The 15,186-nt window shown below is 31.3% G+C and overlaps 3 protein-coding genes across 5 annotated transcripts; 2 read left to right on the top strand and 1 right to left on the bottom strand.

Moving 5' to 3' along the window:
* Positions 1-809: 809 nt before the first annotated feature.
* Positions 810-5,549, top strand: LOC106654081 (tyrosine-protein kinase Fer). Of its 3 annotated transcripts, XM_014373771.2 has the most exons (14): positions 810-1,696; positions 1,768-1,941; positions 2,013-2,109; positions 2,182-2,377; positions 2,575-2,712; positions 2,784-2,993; positions 3,055-3,226; positions 3,437-3,667; positions 3,740-3,916; positions 3,992-4,202; positions 4,398-4,550; positions 4,619-4,741; positions 4,813-4,935; positions 5,015-5,549. In XM_014373771.2, the coding sequence occupies exons 1-14, from the start codon at positions 1,484-1,486 to the stop codon at positions 5,170-5,172; spliced, it is 2,376 nt and encodes a 791-aa protein (XP_014229257.1). In that variant the 5' UTR covers positions 810-1,483; the 3' UTR covers positions 5,173-5,549. The 3 variants fall into 3 exon arrangements, with proteins under 3 accessions (XP_014229257.1, XP_014229260.1, XP_014229258.1); XM_014373774.2 differs by lacking the exons at positions 810-1,696; positions 1,768-1,941; positions 2,013-2,109 and having other exon boundaries at positions 2,286-2,377; positions 2,634-2,712; XM_014373772.2 differs by lacking the exons at positions 810-1,696; positions 1,768-1,941; positions 2,013-2,109 and having other exon boundaries at positions 2,290-2,377; positions 2,610-2,712.
* A 297-nt stretch (positions 5,550-5,846) lies between these two features.
* LOC106654130 (translation initiation factor eIF-2B subunit alpha) lies at positions 5,847-7,716 on the bottom strand. Its single transcript, XM_014373850.2, has 8 exons — positions 7,541-7,716; positions 7,315-7,416; positions 7,103-7,242; positions 6,920-7,036; positions 6,729-6,841; positions 6,489-6,633; positions 6,292-6,417; positions 5,847-6,225 (listed from the first exon to the last, which is right to left on the bottom strand). Exons 1-8 carry the CDS (start codon positions 7,551-7,553, stop codon positions 6,076-6,078), a joined length of 906 nt encoding a protein of 301 aa, XP_014229336.1. The 5' UTR covers positions 7,554-7,716; the 3' UTR covers positions 5,847-6,075.
* A 1,218-nt stretch (positions 7,717-8,934) lies between these two features.
* Positions 8,935-14,439, top strand: LOC106654249 (proteoglycan Cow). The gene is made up of 10 exons (XM_014374032.2): positions 8,935-9,342; positions 10,485-10,542; positions 11,281-11,383; positions 11,840-11,968; positions 12,478-12,623; positions 12,836-12,987; positions 13,105-13,309; positions 13,454-13,616; positions 13,820-14,046; positions 14,160-14,439. Exons 1-10 carry the CDS (start codon positions 9,226-9,228, stop codon positions 14,276-14,278), a joined length of 1,419 nt encoding a protein of 472 aa, XP_014229518.1. The 5' UTR covers positions 8,935-9,225; the 3' UTR covers positions 14,279-14,439.
* The last annotated feature ends 747 nt before the right edge of the window (positions 14,440-15,186 follow it).

The following is a 15,186-nucleotide window of genomic DNA, read 5'->3' as shown; positions in this document are numbered from 1 at the left end:
CTGTACCCAAGTTTTATATTTCAAACATCTTTTTACATAAAAATCTCATTCAAATTTACCCTAAGATGATCGGTATCGAACAAAACTCACTTGCACTGTGTATTGTAGTGGCGACTATAATAAAAAAGTTAAGTGAAAAGAAAGTTACACTTGACTTGACAAATTATCTTAGTTTAAGAAATCGAAATGCGTCGTGATACGATTCGAGATCCAAAAATCCAAAAATACAAGTCAATTATAAATCGAATAGATTGATCGACGGTTATTTTTTTAATGCCTTTACTTGAATACATTTCTCAATGAATTTTATCGAAACTCTACTTTGAAAAAAAATCAAAAAATATAATTAACTATTTTTCAAATTTCAAATCAGTTTGTCCGAAGCCATTTATTGTAAACAATAAATTTGTTTCATTCAAAAAAAGATCGTTAAGAAAAGACACGACCTTTCCCATATTTAGGCATTTCCGATCTAACGTCCTTATATCGAACTGGAAAGTGCAGCAGACGCTACGATTCCGATTATACCTACTCTCTCCTCTTTCGACACGTTTTATATTTTGCCAGTGCAAATTGTCACACACCGATCTGTCTGAGTGTCCGTGTGTGCAGTTTGCAGCAGTTCGCAATTCCCATATTGATGCGGCGCTATGAGCGCCTATATATATACATTATTGCCGCCGGAGTCGGTATATAGACTTGGCCGAGCGAAAAGAGGAGAGTAGTGTGTGCGAAAAGAGAGTCGAGAGAGAGAGAGAGAGAGAGAGAGAGACGGATAAGGCGGTTGACGCAGAAAGAGAGTGAGAGAGAGAGAGATTCATGTGTTCCTCGAGCGACAAAGCCTTGAAAATTCAAGTGTGTGCCTGGATCAGTGATCGTGTACATTACTAGTACAGCACAACCGAGCGAGATAATACAGCACCGTGTGTTGTTGTTTCCTTCTTCTTTTTTTTTGCTTTGTTTTGTTTTTGCCCATCAAATGTGACTCTATCCGTGAACTACTCTTCGCAATCCGTACGTAGTAAACGTTCGCGAAAAATAAATGTACAATAATTTTACAGTTAAATGATATCTTGTGTACAGTGGCGATGAATTTCGATGATCGCTCGCTGCTGGAATTAACCGAGAGGAAGCAAATATTTATTTGTCAACGCGCGCACGTTTAACGAGATCTCTGTACCGTTTTGATTTTTCAAATTTTACACGCTTGTAGAAAAGTATGTGAGAACAGTAACTTGTAATTTATAACGATTGTCCCGTTTTGTGTTGTAGAAGCTTTTTTATATTTATTTTTAAATAACTCGTGTGTAACTTCGCAAAGTGAACAAACGTGATAGTCTGTGGTGAATCCTAAGGGAAGAACGTAGCTGAAATTTAATCGAAAGACTCGTCCCGATCTGCAATACTAAAATTGCGAATTACATTTCTACGCTTGATATGAGAAGTAGACATTTCGATTGAGGAATAAATAAAATCTTGTGAAATGGGATTTTCTAATAGCTTACAAGGTCAACCTGCACACGAAGCTCTTCTGGGTCGGCAAGATGCAGAAATTAAACTTCTCGAGATTATGCGCAGATGTCTTACTTCCAAAATCAAGTCAGATAGAGAGTATGCCTCAAATATAACATCTCTTACTATGCAAGGGAGAAAGATAGACAAATCTGATGAACTAGCTGGCAGCTTAATTACACAGGTATTAAAATTTATTTTATGCACGTTGTCTAACTCGCTGATCGATGAAGAAAATTTTACATTATTTCAAAGAGTTGGAAAGACCTCATGGAATCAATTGAACAAATTGCCAAGTTAGTAAGACAACAAGCTGATTCGATGGAGAGTGTCGTTATCGAACAAATAACAGCTCTTTATTCTGAACGCAGAAGAGCTAGAAAACTATATCAAGAAGAACATACCTGGTTAAACAATCAGTTTCAGCAGGTATTTTTAATCATAAAAAAGTCATATCCATTTATGTTAAATTTATGTTACTAAATACCAATATATTTTAGTTAACAGATGATGTGACCAGAAAAAAATCTGAATACTTCAAAAACTTGGAAAGTTATAAACTGATGAGATCTCGTTTTGAAGAGCATTATGTAAAATGTAAAAACAACTTGATTACTTCGAACATTTAACAAATTGTAATTTTTTTCCATTTTTTGTTATCGAATTTAGCTGGCAGAGGAGGACGAAAACTTGATGAAGTCAGAGAAAAGTACCAAAAAGCATGCCGTAAATTACACCTTACGCACAACGAGTATGTACTTTTGTTGTGTGCAGCTTCAGAATGTGAACTGGATTTGAGAACGTGTTATTTACCTAGTTTATTAGAAAGACAACAAATTGTTCATCAAGAATTCATTGTTTCATGGTGAGTTCAGCAAAATTGTTTCTGCTTAGGCAGAATTTTATTAGATCATATGCGAAAAGACTTTTTTCCTGAATTCCATACAATTCACAATATATCATTTTCAAGCTTGCCATTTGTAGAACCATTTAAGATATTGAAGAAATATTTTCTATTTATTTCTTTAATTTTTTTTGCAACCCATTTGATTTTATCATCAGGAAAAACATCATGCGAGATTTTGTATCATATGCAGATTTCACAAATGAGAAATTTTTAGACGTTCATAACCGAATGCAAAATGCTGTTGATAATATTAAACCTGCCGATGAGTATAAAGATTTCATAGGAAAACACAGGTTATTGAAATAATTAACATTTTTTACACAAATTTTATGAATATCATTACTGAACTATTTTCTGTTTTTAGAAGCAGACCATTATCTCCTGTGAGATTCAGTTTTGATGATAATCTTGTTGATGATACTTCTGGAAAACTTTTACCCAATAAATTGACTGTTGATAATTTAACAATTGATTGGTTGAGAAGTCGTGTGTCTGAACTAGAAACATCTATTAAAGTGACTCAATCTCATCGCCTAGTTATTCAATCCAATATGGAAAATAATTGTGATAAAAAGTACGATTGTAATTGTAATACATTTGTCACAAGCAAATTTCAATGGAAATAAATTTTTTAGATCATATACTGATTATGCTCAAAAACAAGAAGACATGAGGCTACTCTGCCAAGAAAAAAAATTTCAAAGACAACTTGAAGTGATTCGAGGAGCTTTAAATGAGCTTGGTTGTGAAGAGGTACCTTCTGGGTGTGATTTATCTATGGAAGGATCTTTTTCTGAATCGGCTAAGGTACTGCAAAAATTTATCTTATGTAATAATATAACAATTAAGCTGTCCATAGAATATGACTAGTATAAATACATTATACAAGTTTTAACTGTAGATAATCTAATTCTACAATGATGAAAGGATATTTTATTGTTAGGAATTGGTTTAAAAATTAAAAAAGTTTAGTAAAAATGAAAAAAGTTAATTATTTCTTGTCATATTCCATATAAGCCGTCCTCACCACGAGCAACAAGTACGAATAATCAAAAAGAAAGTGGCAATAGCAGTTTAGCGGAAGAAGAATGGTTTCACGGGGTTTTGCCTCGGGAGGAAGTCGTTCGACTATTGGTTACCAAAGGTGACTTTCTTGTTCGGGAAACCACTCGAAATGATGAGAGCCAAATTGTTTTATCCGTCTGTTGGGACGGCCATAAACATTTTATTGTTCAAATTACACAAGAGGTATGATAAAAAGATTGTAATATGATTAATATGTTAAATAAAATTGAACTAAATTTACGAAAATTTTCTTAGGGGTATTTCCGATTTGAAGGTCCAGCATTTCCGTCAATACCTGAGCTTATAGCGCACCAGCTAAAATGTGGATTACCTGTAACTAGTCGTTCGGGCGCTATACTCAAAACTCCGATTACGAGAGAAAGATGGGAACTTAATAACGATGATGTAGTGCTATTAGACAAAATTGGCAAAGTAAATTATTTTTCCATTAAAAATACCTCCTAGATAACTATGATTATTTATTTGATTATTTCATTTTGTGTACAGGGAAATTTCGGAGATGTTTATCGGGCGTTATTGAAAAATAAGACTGAAGTAGCTGTAAAAACTTGTAAAATGACTTTACCCGATGAACAAAAACGTAAATTTCTTCAAGAAGGACGGATATTGAAGCAATATGATCATCCAAACATAGTAAAGCTCATTGGAATCTGTGTCCAGAAGCAGCCCATTATGATTGTCATGGAGTTGGTATCTGGTGAGTTTTTCTGTTTAGCTGAAACAATACCTGATTACAGAATACTTGAAAGTTAATAAAAAATTAATAATTAGTTTAAAACTAAAAAAAATGCAAATAAAATGTTACTTGACAATTATTTTGTTAATCGTGTGTTGACCAGTTACCACGTTTATGTAAAAACTAAATGCTCATTTGAATGCTTTAATGTTCTAGGTGGATCGCTTCTGGCATATTTGAGGAACAATCGAGCTACTATGACTCAACTACAACTATTACAAATGTGTAGAGATGCTGCTGCTGGTATGAGTTACTTGGAATCTAAATGTTGCATTCACAGAGATTTGGCAGCACGAAATTGTCTAATAAGTACGCAACAATTTATTTTAAAGTAAAACATGACTTGACCATTTTCAAAATAAATAATTATTTTACAGGTCACGAATCTACAGTTAAAATATCGGATTTTGGCATGTCAAGAGAAGAACAAGAATACATAGTTTCTGATGGCATGAAGCAAATACCAATCAAGTGGACTGCTCCAGAGGCTCTAAATTTCGGTAATGATGGAAATCAATTGTTTTTCTACAAAAGTTTTAATTTATTCGAATAATTTTATTTATATTTACAGGAAAATATACTTCATTATGCGATGTTTGGAGCTATGGTATTCTAATTTGGGAAATATTTTCGAGAGGTGGCTATCCTTACAGTGGTTTATCCAATTCCCAAGCTCGTGAAAAAATTGACGCAGGTTCGTTAGTTTTAATATTTTTAGATTCATCGAATTGAATGTAATTAATGAGTAATTAATAAAATATTTTTTGATGCAGGATATCGAATGCCACCACCAGACGGTACACCAGATGACATTTACAAGTTAATGTTACAATGCTGGGAGTATGATCCAGAAAAAAGACCGCACTTTGATATAATTTATTCTATAGTCGACAGTGTAACTCAACGACATGTATTAGCCCAACAAACATGAAAGAAAAATTGTGATAAAAAAATTAAGTGCCTTATTATCACGCATTAAGTTCAATTATCAGATTTAAATTATTGATTATATTTAAAAAGTGCAATTATACCTATATTTTTTAAATCGACTTACTGAGGACATAGCTTTTTGCGTGCTTTAACAATAATACAATGTGATATAACTTTTTAAATAGTTTTTTGAATTTTTCATTTTAAAAATCTTTTTCATTATCTAATACTTTTTAATAAAAAAAAAACTGAAGTCTTGACTTCCTTTTTAAAATGTCTACTTTACATAGAATAATAACGAATTAGCAACTCATTACATGATTTTTTTTCATTTTGTCATTTGTATAGATATTTTTAAATAAACACCTGAATAAAACATTTTCATTATTTGATTTTAAATTTAGTTTTTTGTTATATTACCTTGAATTTCAGTAATAAAAAATAGTTTTGATATGAGAAGTTAATTTCTAATTTCGTCTAAACGTAAGATTTTTTTGAATTTCTTGGTGCCAAATATAAGATTGGAATATAAGATGCTTGAAGGTCTGCTCTTGGCAAATGCAAATTGTCAACTGAACTTGTTTATGATTATCTCAAATTTTGAAATGATAATTAAGTTATCATGGGTAGTGAACTAAGTTAAATTTTAAAAATAGTGCTGCTTCAATTATATAGTTTTTATTATTCAAGATAGATTCATAGGATTTGCAAAAAAAATTTTTGCTAATTTTTTATATACAGAAATGATTGGTGTTAACACTTATCATACATAAACTTTGTACATCTGGGTCAACATTAGTAAAAAAATTTACCGCTATTACAATTAAAACTAATTTCTATTCGAAAATTGAAAACTTTACATTTATTATAAGCTACTTAATATATTAAAATAATATATTTTCAATCACAAATACAATTTTAGAAGCTCATCGGCCACAGCGGTGGGAGGAAGAATCCCAATGTCTGTGATAAAAAGATTTATTAATTCAGGCGGAGTGTAGTCAACGAGGGGATGTTGCTCTGCAGTATCTTTTTTTAACATACTATGGGTAAACTGGAATAAAAATTTAAATTAAATAACCATCTCAAAAAATTGTCTCAATAATATTTTGATTATTACCTTGTATTCAGGTTCCAAATCCCTATTATTTAGGGGAAATGTTTGTGTAAATTTGAAGGTTTCAGCCATAACTAAGAAACGTTTATTCAATGCTTTTGCACAAAGTGCCATCTGGTATGTTCCAATCTGATATAAAAAGAAGAAGATAAATAAATGCAAAAGATTATAAGTAAATAAATCAAAATGATTTAACTTACTTTGTTAATAATTCCACCACTTTGACATACTCCTTCAGCTCCGACCATGCAAAAATCTACTGATTCCATTATGTAACCCATAGCAGAATCTAGAATCATAGTGCACGGAATTCCAAGGTCCCTAAGATTTTGAACCATTTCCGCCCTAAAAAATTGCATTGTATATAATAAGCGTTTTAAGGATAAATGTTGGATCTATTTTTCAATTTTCATATCATCAAAATGTGAACTGTATCTTACCCACTGGTGTCCGGTGTTGATTGTGTAATGTACACTCTAAAACGGCATTTTTTCTCTGCTGCTCGTTTCATAGCAGCCAACACAACTCGAGACCTGGAGTGTGTCAGTATGGTCTAAAATAGAAATTAATATTAGCAAACATAAGTCATTGAAGTAATAATTAATCAAAATAAATTTATAAAATAAAGTACCTGTCCACCATATAAGTAAATTGAAGCTCTCTGAGCAATGATCTGTCTGGATTCAACAAGTCTCTCATAAAATGTGTTTCCTCTGTCAAGCATAATTTTCTTACATTCTTCAAAAGGCTGCAACAAAGATATCGTTAGCAAAAATGTAGTTATTGTCTTAAGAAATAAAGATTATCAAATTACCTGAGTGTCAAGTGCGGTTAAAGTGATGAATCTAAGAAATAGTTCAGACCCTGAATTAATAGCGGTAATAGGACAATCACATGTCCTCAGTATAGCGATTGCGTCAATCAATTGCTCTCGTAACTCTTGGATAGTCTTGGCTAAAATTAAAACAAATACACATGATAATATGCAGGTAAAATTTAACACTCACAACAAGATGAAAATATTACAATTTGACTTTTCCAGGACTTTTAACAATACCCGGATTGCCGCCATTCCAGCTGAAAGTTCCTTTTCAGTTTCCAGGATTGTTTTCATGAGTGAGTAAATTTCTGAAAATTAAAAAAAGATGATGAAATAATGACGAACGATGAAATAGTAAAAACGATGAAACGATGCGGCGGCATTTACCTCGAAGTGCATAAAAAATAAATTGAAAACATTTGATCTATTTACCTTGTTTCTCCATGATTATAAGTATAACCGAAATTGGTCGGTGAAAATTTAAAACCCAGCAGAATTTACAAGTTCACGAGGTGCTCGCACACGTTGGATTGCATTCAAAATCAAACTGTAAATACGAGAGAGGTTGAACGGTTAAGAGTCAGACACTACTCGTGATCAGTAACGACTCGAAACTTGGAACAGCGTTCGGGCATTACATTAGATGCGAGGAAGGGGGGGTATAATACCGTTCCTAAATACACTTGACTTACGGAGCTAAATTGAAACAGGGAATCTCAAAGTAAAATGACGGTTTTGATGAATTTTATCAACGTAATCATTTTCGCTATAAACATATGGAGACGAAAATAATAATCATGTAAAATACTTTCAAACAAAAAAAAAATAATAAAAAATAATAAACTTCGGAAAATCTACGTGGAAATTTTTTCTACACCATAAGAGTAAAAATAATTGATGACCTTGTGGCATTAATTCGTCAAAAACAAATACACAGCCTGTCCCAATAGCTGCGGGGGAGAGGGGGCGGGACCCAAAAACTCGCTCAGACAACTGCGGCCTCGGCCTGTATTGCCGCCCACCGGAGTTCTTGATTGGCCGCAGTTGTAATTTGCGAATAATTTGTTATCCGAGCAATTGCGATCAAAAATTTCTGTCGTCGTATACTTATATTCAATAGAATACCCTGAGTGATAGAGATTTTCCAAAATCTTTCTAAAATTACGTTTTAGCCTGTCAAATTCTGAATCTTTACAAATGTAAATTATTCATGAAAATTGTTGGTATCGATTAAAAAAATCTTGAACTTGAGTAATCTTGGCATTTAATAGGTAAATCGAAAAAGTCCCAACCAATAATGAGTGAGCCTCGTGATTCGACCACACAAAAGATCAAATTTTCGCTCTACAATAAATAAATTTCGTTGACACTGAGCATTCAAATAGTTATTTAACTAATAATTATAATTATTTATTTACTCAAATAATAGTTTATAATAAATATTATATATTTTATGAAATCTAGTCACAATTAGTGAATAAAACATTTTAAATTACTCATTAGTTCAAATCGCAATTGACAATTATAAAATTATTTAAAAATTAATCTATATTTTTTTAACTGTACTTAAAACCATAAGGTATGAAATTTGTTGTTTATATAACGCTTTATTTTACGCGAACAATAAAATAACAATTATTCTGAGATTTCCATGAGAAAAATTCGTAAAATTAAAATCATTAAAATTACGCCTTTTTCGAATAAAACATCGTACTAAATTTCACTTTTTATTGCAAATTGCGCACTATTATCAATGCCCTTTTTCTCCGTGATAACACGCTTGCGCAGAATGACAGCAAACACACATAGTGCTTCGGGAAAATTTCCGAGTTGTCAAATGATTACCGAGTCGCACGAGACTTGACCTTTTTGGAAAAATAGAAATCAAGTTTTAATACCACTTTTATAAAGTTTCGATAGTGAAAACTTGTAGCTGTAATTGCGGACTAAAGGATTTTACGTGAATATTATACAGATCGATTCAGATAGGTGGATTATAGTATGACTATAATTTCACAAACAACTGATACACTCGACTGTCACGAAGGAAATCATCCTTTCGAAAGTTTTTTAGCAGCGTAAAAACGTCAATTATATAGTCCATATCAGCGTAAACAATGAAGCTAACTAGATTTTACTCGATTTTACTCTACTTGGGCATCGTTCATACGATTTTTACCTCGACCGTCGATGCCAAGCACAAATTCGATGGCGACTTCGAGTTCGATGAAGAGGTAAGTTGACCTCAGGAAACAAACATAGTATACTTACCAATTGCACGCGAATATGCGAACTATATTTATCGTGCGTTTGTTTATTCTTAAAATAAAAGAATATTGATTGCTTTTATAAGGTAAATAAACGCATTATTATTAACGAGTTGCAAAATTAATTAAAAAGGGAGACTTTAATTCGCGTCGACTACGGTGCAGAATAACAACCCCGTTAATGAATATAGCAAAGCATATAGTGAATAATATAGTAAATAAATATAATAATTAAGACAGTAAATAAATAAAGATTACTCTTTAAGGCTATTCGGGGAAATTCGCGCATTACCATAAATATGATAAAATCGAAACCACAATTCTAAAAGTTAACCACATAAATTATAAAAATATTGAATTAGAACGTAAAATCAATGAATAACTATATTTCGAGTATAATTATATTAAATGAAAAAATGTAAATAGTTAAAATTTGGTAAATTGATCTTTCTAAAAAATATTAATCCTCAAGGATATTTTTCATTAAAAAAAAAGTCGATTATACTTACGACTCAATATTTGACGAAATCATATAATTTTTTACCTAAATTTATTTTCATATAATGCGTACTTATTCATATTTAATTGATTAAATAACAAATTTATACAGTTTTTGTACAGCAAATTTCGCTAAAAAATAAGTAAAAATTTCATTAACACTTTTGAGATTTGAATTATTTTTTTCGATATTTTTCATATTTGTTACACATTTAAATATTATTGAAATATCTTCTAAATTACTACATAAACTGTAACTTATTCTTCCGTATCTTTGACCTACGAATTATCTTTGCATTTCGTGCGTGATGGGTTAGGCCTATTTGAAAATTTGAGCAAATGAAATAGTCTTTTATAAACTATTTTGTAACATTAACATTAATTTATTTGATTTAATTATTAACTTTTACCATCAATTTAAATCTCTGATAAAACTTCGCATAAAAAGTAAAATTTATTTAGAAAGTTTTAACGACATAGTTGTATTTCATTCTCGCGTTTTACAACTTTTCAGGCTCAAAATGTAATGAAGACGTATGATAATTATTTCTTAACTCGATGATAACATTTAAGAATAAATAAATGATATGACTGTATATTGTATATTACAGGATAATTCAAAAGCAAATAAAAAATTGGATAAAAAGAAGTGGATTCACGACCCTGAAAGTAAGTAACTCGTTATTTAACAATGTAATTGTTTATTGGAAATGAAATAAAAGTGAAAATGAAAATATATTCTGCTGTAATCTTATGGATATTGAAATTAGACATTCAGCAGTATTAATGTTTTCAAGCGGTATTTATAGATTTTTTCATTGTATTTTTGAAATAAAACTCTGAATTAAAGACTTCATTCATACATTTTCACCCCACGCAGAACTGAAAAAAGAATCTGTAGGTCCTTGCCTAAAGTGTGACTGTTCTTATCAGCTAGATAAAGTTTCATTTCGTTCATTTCGAAAATAAAAATGAAATTTAATTTGAGCGCTTTAGTGGTGTTAGGTCCCAATCTAATTCTGTCGGCTGGAACGCCGGAATTCCTATGCTTATACACATTCCACTACTTTGTCGACCGGACAGAATTAGATTGGGTCTAGTGTATACTTTAATATCGGTTCGAACTTCATAGCATATCTGTTTCTAGTATTTTCCCGTGCGATTAAATTTTCTTCTCATTTGAAAATCCTCGTAAAACTTGATCATGGCTTTCGAAAATAAAATTCATCTAATCAAATATTACAAACAAATAAAAACCGCATCATTGCTTTATTTTATAAAGGTTTGGTAAATGACAGCTTTTTTTGAATTTTAAAACTAGAATAATTTTCTCATGAGTAATAATTTAATGATATTCGATGTTTCGATGTTCGATGTTTGATTTTAAAGGTAAAACTTTGATTACAGATGATTTATGCCAACCATTAAAATGTAAGAAGTCAGAAATTTGTCTTTTAGAAGATGCTGCTACTGCTCTTTGCGTTTCAAAAAAAGAATTTCATAAATCAAGGCAAGCTATTGTATATTATTCATACATGTAAAATTTGTTATATCGACTGCATTTTTATAACGAATTGAGTTATTAATTCTTGTAGTTATTATTTTTAGATGTAGTGGTAATGTCAGTAGTAGTAAAAGTAGTTGTAGATAGAGGTTGTAATGGTATTCATTATTGAAATAATGTAGACAATATCAGTTTTCATGATTTTATCACACCCCATCGCTTTGAGTTGGCCTGATTGTCAGAAACCAAATAATAGTTTATATTGCGTAAAAATTATCTATATTTTGTACTATTTTTCTAAAAATATTAACGTTTTATGAAAATTAAAATAAAATATGATTAAACTTTTTATTCACGTACTTATAGCTTTAACAATCGCATACTGCAAAAAAGATCAAATATTATTCCCTAAACTTTGATATTGCATTAGTGATGTTAAATAATTTCCGGTAATTATTTCAGGATCACCTCTAAATTACACTTAGATCAACCATTCCTCCAAAAAAATGATGGAAATGTTAAAAAATTCACGGACGATGCTTATTTCGATTCAGAGGATGAAGATAATGACGAAGATCAAGAAGAATTAAAGTAAGTACAGTTTAAAGATGAGAATTCAATATCAAAATTATATTCAAATGTGCATCACGCGATTTGATTCAATTTCGTATGTATCTATGTCTTTATTGAGCGTAGACTCGATCCTACAAGCTAAGAGGTCATTTAACTTTTGAAACTCCCATTCGTTTCGAAATTAGACAAGAAAAAAGACCCCTATTTTTCATAATAATAATTTCATGAATCTTAAAAACTGAACCCTGCCTTTAAATGTTGAAATTCGCGAAGAATCAATTGGAAATAATAAAATGTTGGCACTTCAAGATGCTGACTCGCGAAACACCATGCCGCTTGGCGCACTTCGACTGCACTTCACCAAACGCACTCGTATATCATGTTCTCGATCACTGTTGAAGCATCAAAACAATTCAATTTCGTAGTGTAATAATTAATGCTTTTCTGAAATATAAAATATTTTACTCCGTCTTCTCCATACTTAATAAAATTGTCCCCCCATCAAATTAATTCAATTTTTATTGCAGATGCCAAGAATGTCCAGTGCAAAAGCCAAATTTCATATGTGGCACTGATAATCGCACTTATAGCTCAATGTGTCGTCTTAAATATCACAATTGCATCCATCACATGTCCGTCCGTTTGAATTGTACTGGTTTTTGTCCTTGCAAGAGTAAGCAAAAAAAAAATAAAATTTTTACAATGTATAATTTGTTGAATGAAAATTAAGCTGTTTTTATAAAACTCATTTGAGTAGAAACTTAATGCTATCAAGAATATTTTGAAAAAATCTGTTATCTGGCTCGAAAAATAAGCTGATTTGAGCATAAATATGTTGAAAATTGCACTCAATATAATTAAATAATATGAAATCTTTAATTTCAGAGTCTTTTTCTCATGTACAATCAAAGAAAGGATCTAAAGAACTCAAGATGGTAACAAAGAAAAATCTGGATTACGATTCCAAATTGACTCCACAAGATTTCAATTTTGAAAATCATCACTATCGATATCTTCAATACTTGAGACAATCTAAGGTATATTACATGAATATTATTTTATTCGCTTTTTAATCGAATTTATCATTTACGATACAAAATATTCTGAATCCTCACAGTCCTGATTTAATATTAAATGGTAAAATAAAATTTCAGATTCAGAAGGAGCATAAAATTCGGAATAAGTTTTCCACCTCTACCAATTCCGTAGGAAAATGGAAAAAAGTACATGACGATATTGATATTAACAGCGTCAATTGTCGACCATCCTCGAATTCGATCATGGCAAATAGACTTCTCGATTGGTTTTCCGTTGTAATGGCTGAAACTTTGCAACGACGTCAACATTACAAAGCTAAGAGTGAGTAAAAATCGCTATACAATCTCCATCTAAATTACGATCTAAATTATCCAATTAATTTCATTTTCTTTCATTTGAAATAATTATAAACAAGTGTTAATAAAATTTATTGACTATGGTGCTAAAAATAATACGATGTTACAGGTGGACATTTTCCAAGTAGCTGCCAAACCGAAGTAAAGTGGATGTTTGGTCACTTAGATACTAATGGAGATGAGAGAATATCTCAAATGGAACTCTTCGGCCTAGAACATGACCAAAATGAACCGTGTTTGAAACCATTTTTGGATACGTGTGACTTGAACGAGTAAGTTTTTGTATATACCTCCATAGCTTTATTCACAATCATTTTCAATTACAAAACTGCCTGATTTTCATAGTATAATATAAAAAAATTATGTCAACCCCTATACCATTGTTATTACTGCTGGATTTTTTGAGACTTTTTCCATTTATTCTTGTTATACCATTGTGATTGTTTTAAATTGAATGAAAATTTATTTATCGCAGAGATAGCATTGTAACGGGATCAGAATGGTGCAGCTGTTTCTCCAAAGCCGAAAGACCATGCGCAGCCGTACGTCGCCGCACTTCGCCCGAAATCGCACCGAATTGCGATAGTCAAGGCTACTTCCGAAGCATACAATGCCACAAAATTCTTCAAGTCTGCTGGTGCGTCGATAAACACGGCATCGAATACGCCGGGACTCGAGTCAGAAGATCAAAGCCCAATTGCGGTAAGCTCGAGAGCTTTCAAACTATTGAAGCTTGATTTTTTATCCGCATTTAAATTTTCGCGTGCATAATCTTCGGGGTAGATGAAATCATGAGATCAATTTTGTCGTTACAGATTCAATCATCGAGAAGAGAAACTTTAACGCATTGAGGACAAATCGAGTCGATTTGCAAGACGACGAAGACGATTCGCAAATATCCGAAGGTTCGGCAGATTATTCAGCAGATTTTTAGAAACATATAATCATAATATACTAATCCAAATATAATTGCCAATGCATATTTCTGAAATCACTCATACCGTTACATAGTTAGTCAGTATTTAAGTATTAAAATTAAAGTTTAATTTTTTGTAAATCTCAGATATATACAATAAAAACCGTTCAAAATCTGAAGACTTTCAAATTATCCTTGTTCTCTGACATTAAATTATTTCGTGATGTAATAAATAAATTTGATCATACGACCGATCTCTAAAATTTCCTATCCGATCGGAATTGTATTCGGAGTCGCATCAGAAAACAACTCATAAATATGGAGCTTGCGAACCTAGAAGATTCATGAAATTTTACTAGTTGAAAAAAGCTCTATGAGCTTCAAATTGATATTTCTTCGTGAGCGATGTAGACCATACTAAAATTAAAACTTCATTTTTCTTGATTTTTGAGTGCAACACTCCACCATAATGAAGGCAATGTGTCTGCAGCAATTACGTTATTCAGAGATATAGAATACCACTGAACTAATGATAGAGCTTGCAGCGCTTCGAAATTCTTAATTTCATTTCCTTTTGATGTAGCCTCTGATTGCAGGACAAAAGAAATCTTTCAAATTACTATCGACACTTTAATCCACAACTTTCCAATCTGTCAGACAATTTATTTTTTATTGATAAGCTTTATTATGCGCTTATAAGTATTTAAAATTTACATTATTACGCGAGATAATGTATATGCGGTATAAAAAATGCAAAATACATATTATATTTAACTCTGACAACTTTAGGAATAAATTAATAGACAAGAAATAAGCGATGTCTAGCATTGAAAACATAAAACTCAATTGACTCTTGAAAAAATTTATTTTTTTTTGTTAAATTTTCAAATTACATTGTTAAACTTTAGTCTCTATATAATATAATA

This window comes from Trichogramma pretiosum, unplaced genomic scaffold, assembly GCF_000599845.2.
Source record: "Trichogramma pretiosum strain Unisexual culture from Peru unplaced genomic scaffold, Tpre_2.0 scaffold25, whole genome shotgun sequence".
NCBI lineage: Eukaryota > Metazoa > Arthropoda > Insecta > Hymenoptera > Trichogrammatidae > Trichogramma > Trichogramma pretiosum.
This window is presented reverse-complemented; position numbering and strand designations above follow the sequence as displayed.

Excerpts from the sequence above, each read along its gene's own strand:
- LOC106654081 (XM_014373771.2), top strand. The coding sequence starts at position 1,484 with ATGGGATTTTCTAATAGCTTACAAGGTCAACCTGCACACGAAGCTCTT. Across the intron at positions 1,697-1,767 it reads CTGGCAGCTTAATTACACAG|AGTTGGAAAGACCTCATGGA; the intron begins GTATTAAAATTT and ends ATTATTTCAAAG. Across the intron at positions 3,917-3,991 it reads TATTAGACAAAATTGGCAAA|GGAAATTTCGGAGATGTTTA; the intron begins GTAAATTATTTT and ends TTTTGTGTACAG.
- LOC106654130 (XM_014373850.2), bottom strand. Across the intron at positions 7,037-7,102 it reads TAACCGCACTTGACACTCAG|CCTTTTGAAGAATGTAAGAA; the intron begins GTAATTTGATAA and ends TCTTTGTTGCAG. Across the intron at positions 6,842-6,919 it reads TTTACTTATATGGTGGACAG|ACCATACTGACACACTCCAG; the intron begins GTACTTTATTTT and ends TTTCTATTTTAG.
- LOC106654249 (XM_014374032.2), top strand. The coding sequence starts at position 9,226 with ATGAAGCTAACTAGATTTTACTCGATTTTACTCTACTTGGGCATCGTT. Across the intron at positions 10,543-11,280 it reads GTGGATTCACGACCCTGAAA|ATGATTTATGCCAACCATTA; the intron begins GTAAGTAACTCG and ends CTTTGATTACAG. Across the intron at positions 14,047-14,159 it reads AAGATCAAAGCCCAATTGCG|ATTCAATCATCGAGAAGAGA; the intron begins GTAAGCTCGAGA and ends TTGTCGTTACAG.